The sequence below is a fragment of the Rhinopithecus bieti genome, unplaced genomic scaffold, assembly GCF_001698545.2.
Source record: "Rhinopithecus bieti isolate Rb0 unplaced genomic scaffold, ASM169854v2 scaffold_3062, whole genome shotgun sequence".
NCBI lineage: Eukaryota > Metazoa > Chordata > Mammalia > Primates > Cercopithecidae > Rhinopithecus > Rhinopithecus bieti.
The window spans coordinates 1,345,086-1,360,153 of record NW_016804432.1 but is presented as its reverse complement, the minus strand read 5'-3'; the positions used below and the strand labels follow the sequence as shown (position 1 = coordinate 1,360,153).

At 38.0% G+C, this 15,068-nt stretch overlaps 1 protein-coding gene across 8 annotated transcripts in view; it reads right to left on the bottom strand.

Moving 5' to 3' along the window:
* Positions 1–15,068, bottom strand: part of ZNF385B (zinc finger protein 385B) — a 439,446-nt gene that overhangs the window by 39,113 nt on the left and 385,265 nt on the right. For all 8 annotated transcript variants that reach the window (XM_017868262.1, XM_017868263.1, XM_017868271.1 and 5 more), the window contains one exon: positions 9,756–9,918. In XM_017868262.1, coding sequence (XP_017723751.1) covers positions 9,756–9,918 — 163 coding nt within the window. The remainder of the gene's footprint in view (positions 1–9,755; positions 9,919–15,068) is intronic.

Sequence of the window (15,068 nt, the reverse complement as noted above, 5' to 3'; positions counted from 1 at the left end):
TTTTAATATACTTTAAGTTCTGGGACACATGTGCAGAACGTGCAGGTTTGTTACATAGGTATACCTGTGCCATGGCAGTTTGTTGCACTTATCAATCCATTATCTACATTAGGCATTTCTCCTAATGCTATCCCCTGCCCTTGCCCTCACCCCGACAGGCCCCAATGTGTGATGTTTCCCTCCCTGTGTCCATGTGTGTGATCTCATTGTTCAACTCCCACTTATGAGTGAGAACGTGCCGTGTTTGGTTTTCTGTTTTTGTGTTAGTTTGCTGAGAATGATCGCTTCCAGCTTCATCCATGTCCCTGCAAAGGACATGAACTCATTCTTTTTTATGGCTGCATAGTATTCTGTGGTGTTTATGTAGCACTCCCATTTTATAGATGAAGAAAGGGAAGCTCCAAAGCATGACTTAGTCAAGGTTTTATGAGTTCAGTGAGAGGCAGAGCTAATCTGTCCGACTTCAAGCTCATGCTCCTTCTACTATGCTATGGATGTAAAGTAGGTAAATGGCACTCAGGAATCATACCTTCATTAACAGAGCTTTATATAAGGCCTCTCACAATTTGATTTTTTTAAAAAAAGCATTTGTAATATAGGGTGGGGAAAGAAACAATACACATTTTGAGATGTCAGACTTCCAGAAGTGTCATCTAGTAAATAAATCTCAAACAGCCTTCAAAAAGCATAAGCAGTAGGCATAAGTTCACAAACCTTCATCCAGATGTAGTGAGTATATGTATAATGGTAGTAGGTTTGATGGACAGCCCGAGTGAGACTCTGGCATTGAAAATATTGGGTTGGTGCAGAAGTAATTGTGGTTTTTGCCATTACTTTTAATGGCAAAAATTACTATCCTTACATAGTAGTAACATAATTAGTATGTTACTTAACATTGCTTGTAATGGCAAAAACCATGATTACTTTTGCATTAACCTAATATTTTTTATCTGAATAACTCTGGACCATTGTTTCCTCTCTCTGGGTGTCACTTTCTAATATCCATCAGAATATTATTGTAATCATTAAATAAGATAGTGCATATAAAATATTTAGCATGCTATAAAGCACATAATGCTCATTCAGTTACATGTTATTAGTGTTGCTATTAAAATTATTTTTTGCATGTAAGTCTAACAAACTTAGATCTATTTTTCTAGAATATAGGATACTAGGTGCAGCATAACGGAAGATGATGATAGCTGACCACTACAAGGTCCTGCCATCACCTTTTGCAAAAAGCAGAAAGAAGGGTAGCTAAAATCAGCACCACAGGAGAAGGAAGGAAAAAATATCCGTGAGAACATCAATAACTGGCATTTCTGTTACAATCTATGTTTTGTAAAGCTCTTTTACAATCATTTCATTTGATCCATACAACATATCCATACTCCCTACTGCTGTGACGTAGGGAGAGCATTATTTCCACTTTACGGATTAGAAAAGAGGGGCTCAGAGAATTGAATAACTTCTCTGGAATCCTAGCTAGTTAAAAAAGCAAGGAGTATCAAAGAGTAGAGTTATACTGTCCAATACAGTAGCCACTAGCCTTGTGTGGCTACTTAGAATTGAAATTAAATACAATGAAATATTGACTTCCTCATTAACATAAGGCACATTTCAAGTGCTGAAAAGTCACATGCTGTTACATGCTGTTAGTCATAGTCATGTTGGACAACACAGATTATAGACCATTTCCATTATCACATAGTTTTTTTTTTTTTTTTTTTTTTGACAGAATCTCGCTCTGTCGCCCAGGCTGGAGTACAGTGGTGCAATCTCGGCTCACTGCAACCTCCACCTCCTAGGGTTCAAGCGATTCTCCTGCCTCAGCCTCCTGAGTAGCTGGGACTACAGGCGCCCACCACCATACCCAGCTAATTTTTGTATTTTTAGTAAAGATGGGATTTCACCATATTGGCCAGGCTGGTCCTCAAAGTCCTGACCTTGTGATCCATCCGCCTCAGCCTTCCAAAGTGCTGGGATTACAGGTGTAAGCCACCATGCCTGGCCCACACAATGTTTTATTAGACAGTGCTGGTCTATAGAAATGAGAGCATCAATCCATTACTGCATAATATTATGCCCTGTGTTCACAACAGTGAACCTGAGCCTCAAGGAAAGGGTCAGGGAAGAGGAAGAGACTTTAGACATGTTTCAGTGAAAAACACTTTAAGCATTACACTATAAGGCTAACTTTGTGTGGCATTAGACCATAAGCATCCCTAGAAGTGGACACAAGCTGGGCACAGTGATTAATGCCTGTAATCCCAGCACTATGGGAGGCTGAGGTGGGCAGATCACTTGAGGGCAGGAGTTCGAGACTAGCCTGGCTAACATGGGTAAACCCCGTCTCTGCTAAAAATACAAAAACTAGCTGGGCATGGTGGGGCACACTTGTAATTCCAGCTACTTGGGAGGCAGAGGCAGGAGAATCACTTGAATCCGGGAGGCAGAGGTTGCAGTGAGCCAAGATTGTGACCCTGCACTCCAGCCTGGGCAACAGAGTGAGCCTCCATCTCCAAAAAAAGAAAAAAAAAGAAAAAGAAAAAGCGGACCCAGAATCCCCCAAATGCCTGCCACATGTGCCTTGCATACAGAAAATGCACATATTTATTGAGGAGCTCTATTTGATCATCCACTCATGTCAGAAAAATATGTCACTGTAGAGAATTCTTCCTGAAGCAGGTAAGTAGAGTGTCATAAAAATATAAGTAATAACCTTTGTTGAAATCTCAAGAGCATTTATGGTTATACATTTACAGAATTATTCAATGTACATACAAAATCCTTTTATATTCTAATATCTTTTTAATGAAGGAAAGTTGTATATAAATGCAATAAAAGAGACAAATACTAGTTAAAATACGAATGAGGGTGAAAAAAGTTTTTAATAGTGATATAAGCTTTAACAAGGAGAAATCTAAGGCTTTGCTCTTTGGAGTGGTTTACAATATATCCTCAGTAAATCCTAAGTTAACAGACACTCAGTAAATCACAAATCAGCCTCAACTTTTGGTTCACTTTTCTTAGAGCAACAGTAAAAATTGCTTTCAAAAGTGGAGAAACTAACAGTAAATGTTCAGCATTATTGGAAAGCAATATAAAATGCTGTAAAGTTTCAGAAGTTAGTTCCCAGAGGATGACAAACATTTAAGTACTAAGAATCTTCAGCCTTACCTGGAGGGATGCTATTGTCAAATTCAAGGTGCATGGGTAAAGATGGAGGCAGTTGTATTTTTTTAAAGCTCACTTTGAAAGTCATAATGATATATGTATATTTCATGAAAATATGAGCCTTAGTTTAATGGTCTGTTCTCTTTAGACAGATGGGACTCATTTACGTTCTACATGATTGTACCCCAGAACTTCAGACTTAAGATGTTATAAATATTGTTAATCTATTATTTTATGAAGGATATGAAATTTTGGCCTCTCGGATTTGGATAGATGTATGCCAAATTTATGAGGGTGCTTGTTTATAAATGACGGATGCTGCCAAAGCAGAAAACTATTTTTCTTCCATTCAACATCACAAGGTCCTGTTACTAGAGACAGATAAGGGTGAGGAGGCAGCTAAGAAGACCTTGCAGGCTAATTGATGGAGTCCTGTGGCAGTCAAAAGAAATGAGAAGCTGTCAGTTGGAAAACTTGGCCCCATTTGTAACAACACATAAAAACTATGAAGTACACAGGGGAACCCATAAACCTGATGAGGCGAGGGTCTCCATTTGTATCTATGGCAGAAAAACCTTTGACAAAATTGAAAATGCACTTTCATATGGCAACAGGGTGACCACAAAAAGCTAAACTGCTGCTTTCAAGGCAAATCATAATGAGCTACTCATTGATAACGACTCTGGGTTTACACCTGAAGAACTGCCACCATGCAAAAGCACAACATGCTGAAAACTAAAATGAGCTGTTTCAAGGTGTCTTATCCTCTTTCTCTCCTTCTCATGTCTTTTCTAACACTATTACCTTACAGTCTCCATAGGGTATGGGTGTGGGATAAACAAAACTATCTCCCTGCCCTCAGGGGAAATATTTTGGGTAAAATGATTCAAAATGCTATTGAAAATGTGGAGCGCGTTCAAGAGAACTCAAGAGTACCCTTTTGGAGGCAGAGCAAGCCTTCTACCATGCTGCAATGCCCTGTCTCAGTGTTAGCCTCTATTTCAGTGAGTACATTTGGCTTTAGACATGTAAAGTCTGTAACTGTCAAGCAGAAGCTTTGAGAACATTTATCATTTGCCATTTACCTAAAATGAGTGCTTTTATTCAAATTTGTTCTTGAAGAGATTTGTAACTTCTGAAACTTTTGTTCTACTACACCGAAACACTACAGATAATATCCTGCATAGAAATTAAGGATTATCAATGAAACAAAGTCTTGATGGTCCCTTCACTGCCACAGCTTATACCAAAACAGTCAGCAAGCAATTTAAAAGTCATATACGGTCCTACTCATCAATTCTGTAGAAAATGGTTAGTGGTTTCTTCCTTCGCCTGTTGGAATACTTGCATTTACTCCTCCATGTCACAGAAGTTTAGAAGTAATTGGAACAATGAAACAAGCATGAAACAAGAAACCTCGAGTTTCCATCCTGACTCCATTGGGATTTGAGTTGTGCGACCTGACATAAACCACCTAACCTTCCCATAACCCACGTTCTTCATTGTTACCGCAGTTTTGGGAGCAGCTTGAAGGTGATGACTATATATTATTTCTCTTTAAATCCATAATATCCAACAATGACAACAAAAAACACCACTAGGTTGAAAGTTTTTGAGGGCAACAAATGTCCTTCTATTCACTGTTGCACCCATACGTACTATGCTATTTAGTACAGATAATCAACATTTGCTGAGTGAATAAATGGATATCAAGTTCATTGCATGAATGAATAAACAATGGATGCTAATTTCAGCCCTATCTATCAAAGGGTTAAGAGAGTGAAGTGAAAACATATGTGTAACTACATCTTGTAAGCTGAACAAATTTAAGGTGTTTCTATTGTTATATTTCAACAGAAGATGCTGGCTCAATTATCTTTGCTCTTAATTGCATTTATAAATACATCTATAGCATTTCGAATCATTCCATATGCATTCATCTGTTTAGACAGCAACTGATTAAAGGCTGTTTAGCTCTAAGTAGCTTTATGTACTTTAAACGAGAAATGTAATTTCTTCATATTGATATCTAATTAATTTTTTTAAAAAAATCCAATGCTAAAGCCCAGACACATGGACTATTAGGTTGACTATCATAATATTTTATTATTTTTAAGAAGCAGGATTTTTTTGGAGGCTCCGTATTTTTTTAACCTGGTATGAGTTGTTAAATGCTGTCACAAGAGAGCCTTCAATTTGATGTATTGGGCATATTATCACAGGGAAGTGTATTGTCATATGGCATTATGACACTTGTACTCCAGGGGGAAATTTGGGTAGAGTGTCTGGCCAATATGTTCTAGCCATCTTCCTGAAGCTGCCTAATGCTTGCTGTGTTTTGACCCCAATTCTCCCAAAGCACATTTTTCCTCCCTCCCATTATGTTTCCAACTTCCTCTGATGCATCATTAAAAGTTGGGACAGATCCTGGGAGATGATAGAGCCATTTATTTGGATTTCACATGTAACTCTACCTCAACTTCCAAAAAGTAAATGGACAGTTATTCTTACATAACTAAGAAGAATAGCTTTAATGAAATATATCTAATTTTTTGAATCATGTAGTTAGAACTTCTAATAAATGCAATTCATGCTATTACAGTTTAAACCGATTTTGTTTACTGACTGAGAGAAAAAAAAGAAAGCTTGCCATGATATCCTGAAATTTTTATACACAATAGCTCCATTATAACAAATCTCTTTGCATTCATACAGATCTGGATATAACATGAACCAAATTATGTCTCCAAAAGTAACATAAAAGAGAAAAATGTTTGTGCCAAGTGCCAAAATAGCAGGTAAGAGGGCTTCCCTAGCTCTTAGAAGCCTTTTAGACCACTTCTTAGAATAAATAATGTGTGCTCTCGAGGAGCAGAAAGAGTTCACCAGCTGGGCACAGTGGCACACACCTGTAATCCCAGCACTTCAGGAGGTCAAGGCAGGTGGATCACTTGAGGTTGAAGTGGAAGACCAGCCTGGTCAAGATGGTGAAACCCTATCTCTACTAAAAATACAAAAATTAGCCAGGCATAGTGGTGGGTGCCTGTAATCCCAGCTCCTCGGAGGCTGTGGCATGAGAATTGCTTGAACGTGGGAGGTAGAGGTTGCAGTGAGCCGAGATGACACCACTATACTCCAGCCTGGGCGACAGAGCGAGACTCTGGTTTCAAAAAAAAAAAAAAAAAAAAAAAAAAAAAAAGTCATCTTTGGATCCCAAGCTTCTTGTTGGATACCCTGAAATCACACCTTGCCTTAAAGGATGTTCCCAGAATGCTGCTCTCCCAGAAGCTCCCTCCGTTAACTCCTGGCTCTTCCCTCTCTTTCAAAACGTAAACAAAACTCTGCCGCTAAGCTATCGATGCTAAAACATGAGAATGGAAATGGAATTAGTCAAGTCTATGGATGTTGTGAGTGCCTGCATAGTTGAAATCTGGCAGCTGAGACATCAAGTGAGTAACATTTTCACTTTTCATTTAAATATCTGAGAATCACAGATACTACTTAAGCCCACTTGGCAGGAACTCTTCATTCAGAAGAAAAAGACCAATGCTGGGGAATTTCAGTCTCATGAGATCTGCAAGTCAATCATGAATTTTCACTGTGACTTTTACTCTAATTTTTGTCTGACTCCTTAAAGCAACATTGTCTGAAATAAAACATTTCAGTCAATTATCACAGTCATCATTCCTCTTCCCACCCTCTTTCTCCTTACATTGTACCTAGACCTTTTGTGAAGCACTGATTTTGTGTCTTGTGTTTTCTAAAACAGGATTTTAAATGAAATGAAAGCCAGATATCAACAAAAATCTATGACTCTGATAAAGCTGTGGGAGCTTTTCAAGGATTTAGAAACAGGCAGTTAACAATACATTAGGTATTACATCGTTTGGACCAGATTTCCCATCTGGGCGAAGCTTCTAGTTTTCCAACTTGAAAATTCTATAAAACTCATGTGGGAATTCTTACTTAGAAGCTGACATATGGTTGACAGTGACAAAAGAACATGTATCTATTTAGCAAATGCACTCCTTTTTTTTAAGTGCCATCTTTCAATGACTTTGGTGTAGCTTTTATAAGTATAATAGAACAAATACTTTTTGTTAGTATTAATACTTATACCAAACACAGAGAAACAAAAAGTAATGGCCCAGCAAATGAGTTAACAAATAATTTATACAGATTTTGAGTAAGGAAACATGAAAAATGAGATAACCTCCAAATACAGGTGGTTTCTATTACTTCTAGTCCAAATCTGGACAGTCACAAAGTGAGTGACATCAATACTGTTAGACTACAGGTACTAGAAGGTGGGTAAAAGAGTGGCAGAGGAAGCAGAGAATACAGGAAGAAAGACCACCACATATGTACTGAAGAAGAGATGCTGTGGTTGAGATTTGTTTTCCTCTCTCCTGGGTTTTAGATCTTAATTCTCGTTCCTTGTTCACACCACTGGTATGCTTTATCCTGGTGTTTTCCAAATTCTCTGTAGGCAAACACAACTGCTAAAAAGTGTCTTTGTTTTACTGAGCACCTGCTAACATTTGAGTATTGGAATGAAAGCCTTGAATCCTTAAACTTTATTTCAAAATATACTCATTGAAATTGGGCATCTCGTAGGTATAAGGCATGCTGTAACTATAATCCAGCCCCCTTTATTTGGATATTCTATTTCTGTATTGCTCTTTCCTTGGTTTTATCTCATCTTTGACTTTTTTCTCTATTTTCTTTTCTCTTCTTCCACACCTTTCCTTCTCCCTTTAATTATCTGTTTTTCTAAAAAATGGGTCTTCTCTGTTTGTTCCATCTCTATTTCTGATTTTGACACTATTTTCTGCTCATTACTTTTACTGTTATCCCTAGAGCCAACCCAATTTTCAAATAATATAACTTAAGTGGAACACTGAGCTCACTCAGTAGCAACGTTGTAACATGTATGGTACCTACCAACTGTTCTAGTAGCTGAAAGTGACACTAACTTCCATTGTTTTATCATTTTACTTATACGTTTTGCTGGAACGTAAAGAGCATAATTTAGATAACAAAACTTTTGCAGAGTATTGTTCCATAGAGGCAGTGATATCCTGCATTAAACGAAACCAGGCAAGAAGTCAGCAGGCTCCTGCTCTTCCAAACACTGGGTAGCCTCCAGTAAATAACTGCCACATCATGTATCACACCACAGTTTGCAATTTTGAAAAATAGAGATAATATTTGATATTATACCTGATAGATATTGATTAAAGACTAATTATATAATATATGTAAGAAGGCTTTGTTCTTTAAAGAGGGAGATGTGCTATGTAATAATCTGGCATTTATGACTATATCTGTTCATCAGATAACATGATTTAGTGATCCTATTGTACAAAGAACAAAAAGTCTTTATTAACAAATTTAGCTTAGCTCAATCCTTCTAGGTTGAAGGGCTTTTGGAGCCAGCATCTACGGGGCCTAATCAATAACGGTCCCTTTTTCCATAGTCTCTTTGTTCGAACAGCTTTTCTGAATCTTCCTTTTACAGCAATGGATTTGATCTTCTCCAAAAGCCACGGGAAAGCAGTCTAAAGTCTCCTTCTAACATTCTCCAATGATTTGAGAAGTAGAAGAGAATCAGAAATGTGTGTTTCCCACAAAAGGGAGGCCCCTAAAGAGAGCATCAAACATAAGAGAAAGGGACATATTCTCTTAGTCTCCTTTAACAGACACTGTTCCTCAAAGAGTCACTGAAACAAGATGACATATCCGTCATGGGTGCAGAGGGGCAGATGTGAGAGTGTGGAAGCCTATTAAACATTCCATTTCATGGTATCCATGCTACAAAAATGATTTTTTTTCTCTTTCCACGGAATGAACCTACCCAGAAATTCTACCGATTCACTGGGACTATGAAATATAGTCTCTTCTTCAGAGGCATTTCACCTAGTAACCCATTTCCATTTATACATGAAGGTCTTCTGTTAATCAGTTCATACGTTGGAAATCATTCCCTTAAAATATGTAAATCCATTTGTAACTTTGAGGGGAACTCTGAAGATCTTCAAAAAGCATCATCTTTTACTACTAAGCACATTTCCAGATGCATTTAGTAATGCCACTCTCTCAGAAAGTTCCCCCCTTTGGCTCCTCAACTCCTTTTTACTGAGGTAACAGAACACAAAAATATCTATTAGTAAACAAGTTTAAGGAGTCCTCCACTAAAAAATCTACAGTAAAAAACAAACATAAAATAAATAGAAAGAAGTAATAAACTAGGTATTTTAGATGTATTTCCTGATTTTAGTCTAAACACATTGTGATCAAGTAGTCTCTACTCATTTTCATGCATATATACTTATATATATATATATTTACATACACACATATATATTTAAACGTATATATTTAATAACATGGAATGGAAACATATCAAATGCTTAAGTTCCGTGCAAACATATAATTCTTCCCGTGAAGAAAACATATTAATATCACAAAAACAAATCATGGAGAGTAACATGCAACAACTGAGGGCAGGAAAATGGGGTCAGGGCAGGTGAACAGGAGAAACACAAAGAATGTAAAGAACAAAAAGTGTCATTGACCTGATTTGTCAGAGTTGTTGCCTGTGATTGGAGTGATGGAGCAGCTGGGATTAGCCTTTGCGCTGTCCTTGGAAGAAACCATTTTGGGTTTATTTTTCGTTGCCTCTAGTGCTTTGACCTTCTTGGCATGTTTACTTCCTTTGTAGTGGGCCTCGGCCTGGCTCTACAAAGGAGAACAAATCAGGCTCATTTTTTGCTAATTACAAACACCACAGTGGATGATCATGCAGGAAAAAAATACATTCGATCATAGGCACCACAGACATTTACAACTCAGTACCTGACTATGTTTTTGGCACTTCATGAAATGGTAGACCAGTTCCTAAGAGGGTATAGCATATCGAAACCTCCTATGCAATACAAAGGACCTGCATCTTTAAAAAACCAGACATTACATGAGTGGACAAAAGGATTAGGGCAAAACTGTGATGAAGGTGAACTTTGTCTTCAGTGCCCTCCCACCAGCGCCCACTGGGGATACTTTTCAAACACTGGCTGGCAGCAGCGGCTTTGAGTGTCCTACCCATGCCTGTGGGTATGACCTTTCACAGTCATTTCCCTTCAACTAAAATCCTGTTTGCCACGTGTCTGCTTTCTTCTGCGCTCTGCTCTGAGACCAACTGGTATGACGAAACGTGTTAATAGGTGCTACTGAGTGAAAATGACACTGAATTTTTTGGTAAGATCTACATGCACTTCATATATCATTTTGATGATTCCAGTTACAAGAACAGATAATATAAGCCACAAAGGAGGTAGTAACAAACCCTTGTTTCTGATCTCAGATGTGATTCTGAAGTCTAAGTGGTTAGTGTTAAATTAATTTATATACAAAGCATATGTAGAGCGGTAACTTCAGTACTAGATCAAAAGGAAAAAGAAAGAGCAAGACAAAACACAAAAACAAATGACAACAAGCCTTGAAAACATTTAATCAACTTACTGACATTTGGAAAATTCTCCTCTGCCTAAACACTAAGGCTTTTCTCTTATTGGTATCTAGTATTAATATATATGTTAACAAAAGAATCTAAGTATATTCACTTGAATTGAATTTTGAAAAGACTCTGAAAAAATATAAACATGTATTTAGTGAAAAGAAACAAAACTAAACATAAATGGTACATTAGCTTAGTTATAAAAGTGAAATGGATGATAAATCCTATGCAAAGCAAGATGAACTTTTGTTAGAGGATTTCTAAAGAAATAATGACTTTAAAAGACATCAGTTTTCTTTATATACTTGTATGTGTTTGAAGAGGATTAAATGAACCTTTCCACTCATTCTCCTCAACAAGCCTAATATAGGTGATAAGTGTGTGTATAGGTAGGTAGTTGGAAGTGATAGTGGACAGAATGGGTCTCTGTCCTTAGGGTCTAATGAGGTTTCACACATACCTGAGGTAACAAGTACAATGGAGAGCTATCCATATACAAGGGTGAGCTAAAACAGCAAAAGATGCATGCTATGGGAGATACAGGACAACAAAACAATGGACCAGAGAGGAGCAGTATTAATGAAGACTTCCTAAAATGGGTAACTTTTGATTTGAGATTTGAGGAAAGGGGTCCATATATACTGGTAGAGAAGAGTACATTTCTGGTTGGAGGATGCAGGCCTAAGGCAAGGACTGACACTAGAGTGCGGGAACAGCGAGGGCCATGGCTGGAGAGGTGCTTACATGGGCCTCTTGGTGGAACATCATCAACATGAGTCAAGGAAACTAGATGTGTAGTTATGTAGAGGAGGTCACCACTGAGGTGAGATTCTCAAGCAGAGTCCTAATGATACACATAAATTCCAAATGGGGAAGACTTCTGCAACAGCTATTTATTACATGTTTGTTGGATTGAATATGAGAGAAAAGAGATGACGCAGAAAGGAAGGCAGCAGAGAGAATATATGATTCTTCTGGTAAAATCATTAGTGGAGAGTATGACTATAATAAAGTCCCTGTTATAATAATATCATTGATTTCTTGAAGAATTGGTTATTATCAGTCCTCCTTCTGCCCTTTGCTTAAGTGGAACCATTTCACTACTGACTACTAGAGACAAAGCACTCTTCTAACATGCCATGATTAGACTAAGCCATCTAAGGTTGATTATTCTGTGTTGTTGGAGTGTTTCTTCTGACTTTCCTGCTTGTTTCACTCCAGCTCACAAGGACATGTTGCTTTGCTATCTTCAGACATCCAGCCATAGCTAGTTCAGCAGAACTGGTGATGGTGAGCACCATTTCAATGCCAGCATTACTTCCAGATCTTGGTGGGTGATAAGTTTACTTTATCCTAAGCTCATAAATGATGATGATGAATTTGTTCATGCCAAATATTATAGATGATACAATCACAAGTGTTAAGGGTCATGCGGTGAGTTAATCATCATATCCATATATTTGCTCTCCCATTTAAATGGAAGCTTGGTGATAGATTCATGCCACAGTCTGTTTTTCAGTGTACCTTGATTCTGCTGTGTTATTTCTTGTAGGGTGGGAGGTGGTTGGGGAGAAAACATTGTTTTGCTAGTAGTGTACTCTAAGGATAGGTTTTGGGCATTTTAGTGATTTCCCTAGCATATAGCCCAGATTACCCAAGGTCTATAGCCTTGTACTGACTATACATAGTCCCTAACTTCCTGAATATCTTTTCATACATATCTTTTTAGATTTTCATTGACTTGACATTGCTCTTGCTTGGTTTGCTCAAGGACTTCTTATGTTGTTCTCTGTCAAGTTGGAAAAAAATTTCACAGGGGGAGAAAAGTGTAACATTATTTTAGGGCCTTTATTACCAACCAAGAATGTTTGAATCCAACTAATATAGTTTGGTAGTTATACATTAAGAAAATATGCAAATAAAAATTAGAAATTGATAACGTAATATAATAATAATGATTAATATTACTGAGCTTACTGTTTCAGGCACAATTCTAAATGTATTACATATTTTAACTCATTTAATCCTTATAATATCCTATGAAACAGGCATTATTGGCCAGCACTTTACAAATGGGAAACTGGGCATTGAGAAGTTAAATAACTTATAAAAAGTCACACAGTTGGGTGGAGAAGCCATGGTAGATAAAAAATGCTTACATGCATATTCCTATTTAATTATATACCCACATTATACATATACATACCTGCACTAAGTTAACATTGTAATTTTATTAGAAGTAAAAAATATACACAAAGATACCATGCTGCTTTTAATTACTCAGAGGATTATAACTCAATCCTATAGAAATTTCTATGAGTAGGAAATACATACTTAATTCATGGGAAATATGCTAATATTAAACACCAGGTCTGATCCTTCTGTTGAGTAAAGAAAGTTCCACTTTTAGGGCAGGTGCAGTGCCTGAAAGTCCAGCACTTTGGGAGGCCCAGGAGGGAGTATAGATTGAGCTTAGGAGTTTGAGACCAGCTTGGGGAACATCTCGAGACCTTGTTTCTACCAAAATTCAAAAAAATTAGCTGAACATGTCTGTAGTCCCAGCTTCTTGTGGGGAAGAAGCAGATGGATCACTTAAGCCTGTGAAGTCGAGGCTGTAGTGAGCCCTGAGTGTGCCACTGCACTCTGGCCTGGGCAACAGAGTGAGACTTCATCTCAAAAAAAAAAAAAAAAAAGTTCCGCTTTTTAAATATATAACAATTTCTACAAGGTATCAGGAGACCTGCTAAAAACTCATCTTTCGCAGTACACTAAATAGTGCAGCGTTACTTTAGTGCCCTTTGGCTAAAGAAACATATGGTTCTCTAAATAAAACCTCCAAGTACAAGATAAACAGAGTGTCATTTCCTCATTACTATTTCTTGGCATCCGTGTCGAAAGTTAACAGCGTCAATTAACACTTGGGATAAGGATCCAGCTAAGTGACACTTCACTGGCCAAGATGGAAAAAACTCTCCATAGCCATGATCCACTTCTGCTTTGAGTTCAGGGCCAGGGAGAGAAGTGCAACAAGGCTTTTTAGCTTCTATTGACTGTTGTTTGGGAAAAAAGGAGTGGAAGACTGTGAAATAAAGACAGAATGGCAAGTGCCACTTCCTTATATTTGGCATCTTTCCCATTCTCCTGTGGTATTCTTAGTAGTGGCACTTTGCTATCCCTAGTACTGTGTCTGAGGCAGTGTCAACAGCTTCTAAATGCTGGGCAAATCTTCAAGTGAAACTGAGACACTGTTAAGTAGCAAAAGATTAACCTGACTTCATTATCTAGGAGCCTTCTTACTTGAGGAATGAAAGAAACAAGGACAGGAGCGATAAAACCCATGAAATAGGCAACACACGTCAAGCCCATCAACAATGGCTCTTGTGTCACTTCTAAGAGACTAGGTTGGCCAAGCTTAGTTTACACCCAATGAATAGTTAGCAGACACATGCTTGTCTAGCACTAATGGCTTGCATTCTGCTTCCCCTCCTAAAGTGCTGCTGTGCCCCTTACTGGCCGTGAACAAAGGAACCTCTTCACAAGAATTGCCAGAATTAGAAAGTCGCCCAAATCACTACACTGACCTTCACATAAGAATTCATCAGCATATAGGTTCTTCTCTGAAGGCCACTCTGGTAATTACCTGACCACCCACTGATAGAAGAATAGCTTTGATAGGAAATGACAACTTGGAATATTTTCTTCCATTAATAACTTTTGTTGCTAAAGCTCTTCACTTTCTCAAATCCTTTACATTTCTTAGAACCCCATTGGTCCAAACAAAAAAGATAAAGAATGAGATGACTTTGTGCTTCAAAACAAAATGTAACCCAAAACTTCTAAAATTCACTGTGTTCTCATTTCTGATTTTATGTTATTTATTTCTCTTCTTTTCTTTCTTTCTTTTTTTTTTTGAGACAGACCCTCGTTCTGTCACCAGGCTGGAGTGCAGTGGCACAATCTTGGCCTCACTGCAACCTCCACCTCCCGGGTTCAAGTGATTCCCCTGCTTCAGCCTCCTGAGTAGCTGGGACTACAGGTGTGCACCAACATGTCCAGCTAATTTTTTGTATTTTAGTAGAGACGGGGTTTCACCCTGTTGGCCAGGCTGGTCTCTATCTCCTGACCTCGTGATCCTCCCACCTCAGCCTCCCAAAGTGCTGAGAATACAGGTGAGAGCTACCGCGCCCAGCCTGATTTTTACCTTATTTCTAATTTGGACTTCAGAGAGATGGCTAGGAACTTGAATGAGGACATTAAACTGTGCTCACTTTGTATGGAAAACACAGTCCAAGGACAAACTCACAAAGTGAATGGGGAAAGAAAATGGCCCTGGAGAAAGTACTTGCCTATCTATTTACCAATAGAACCAACATTT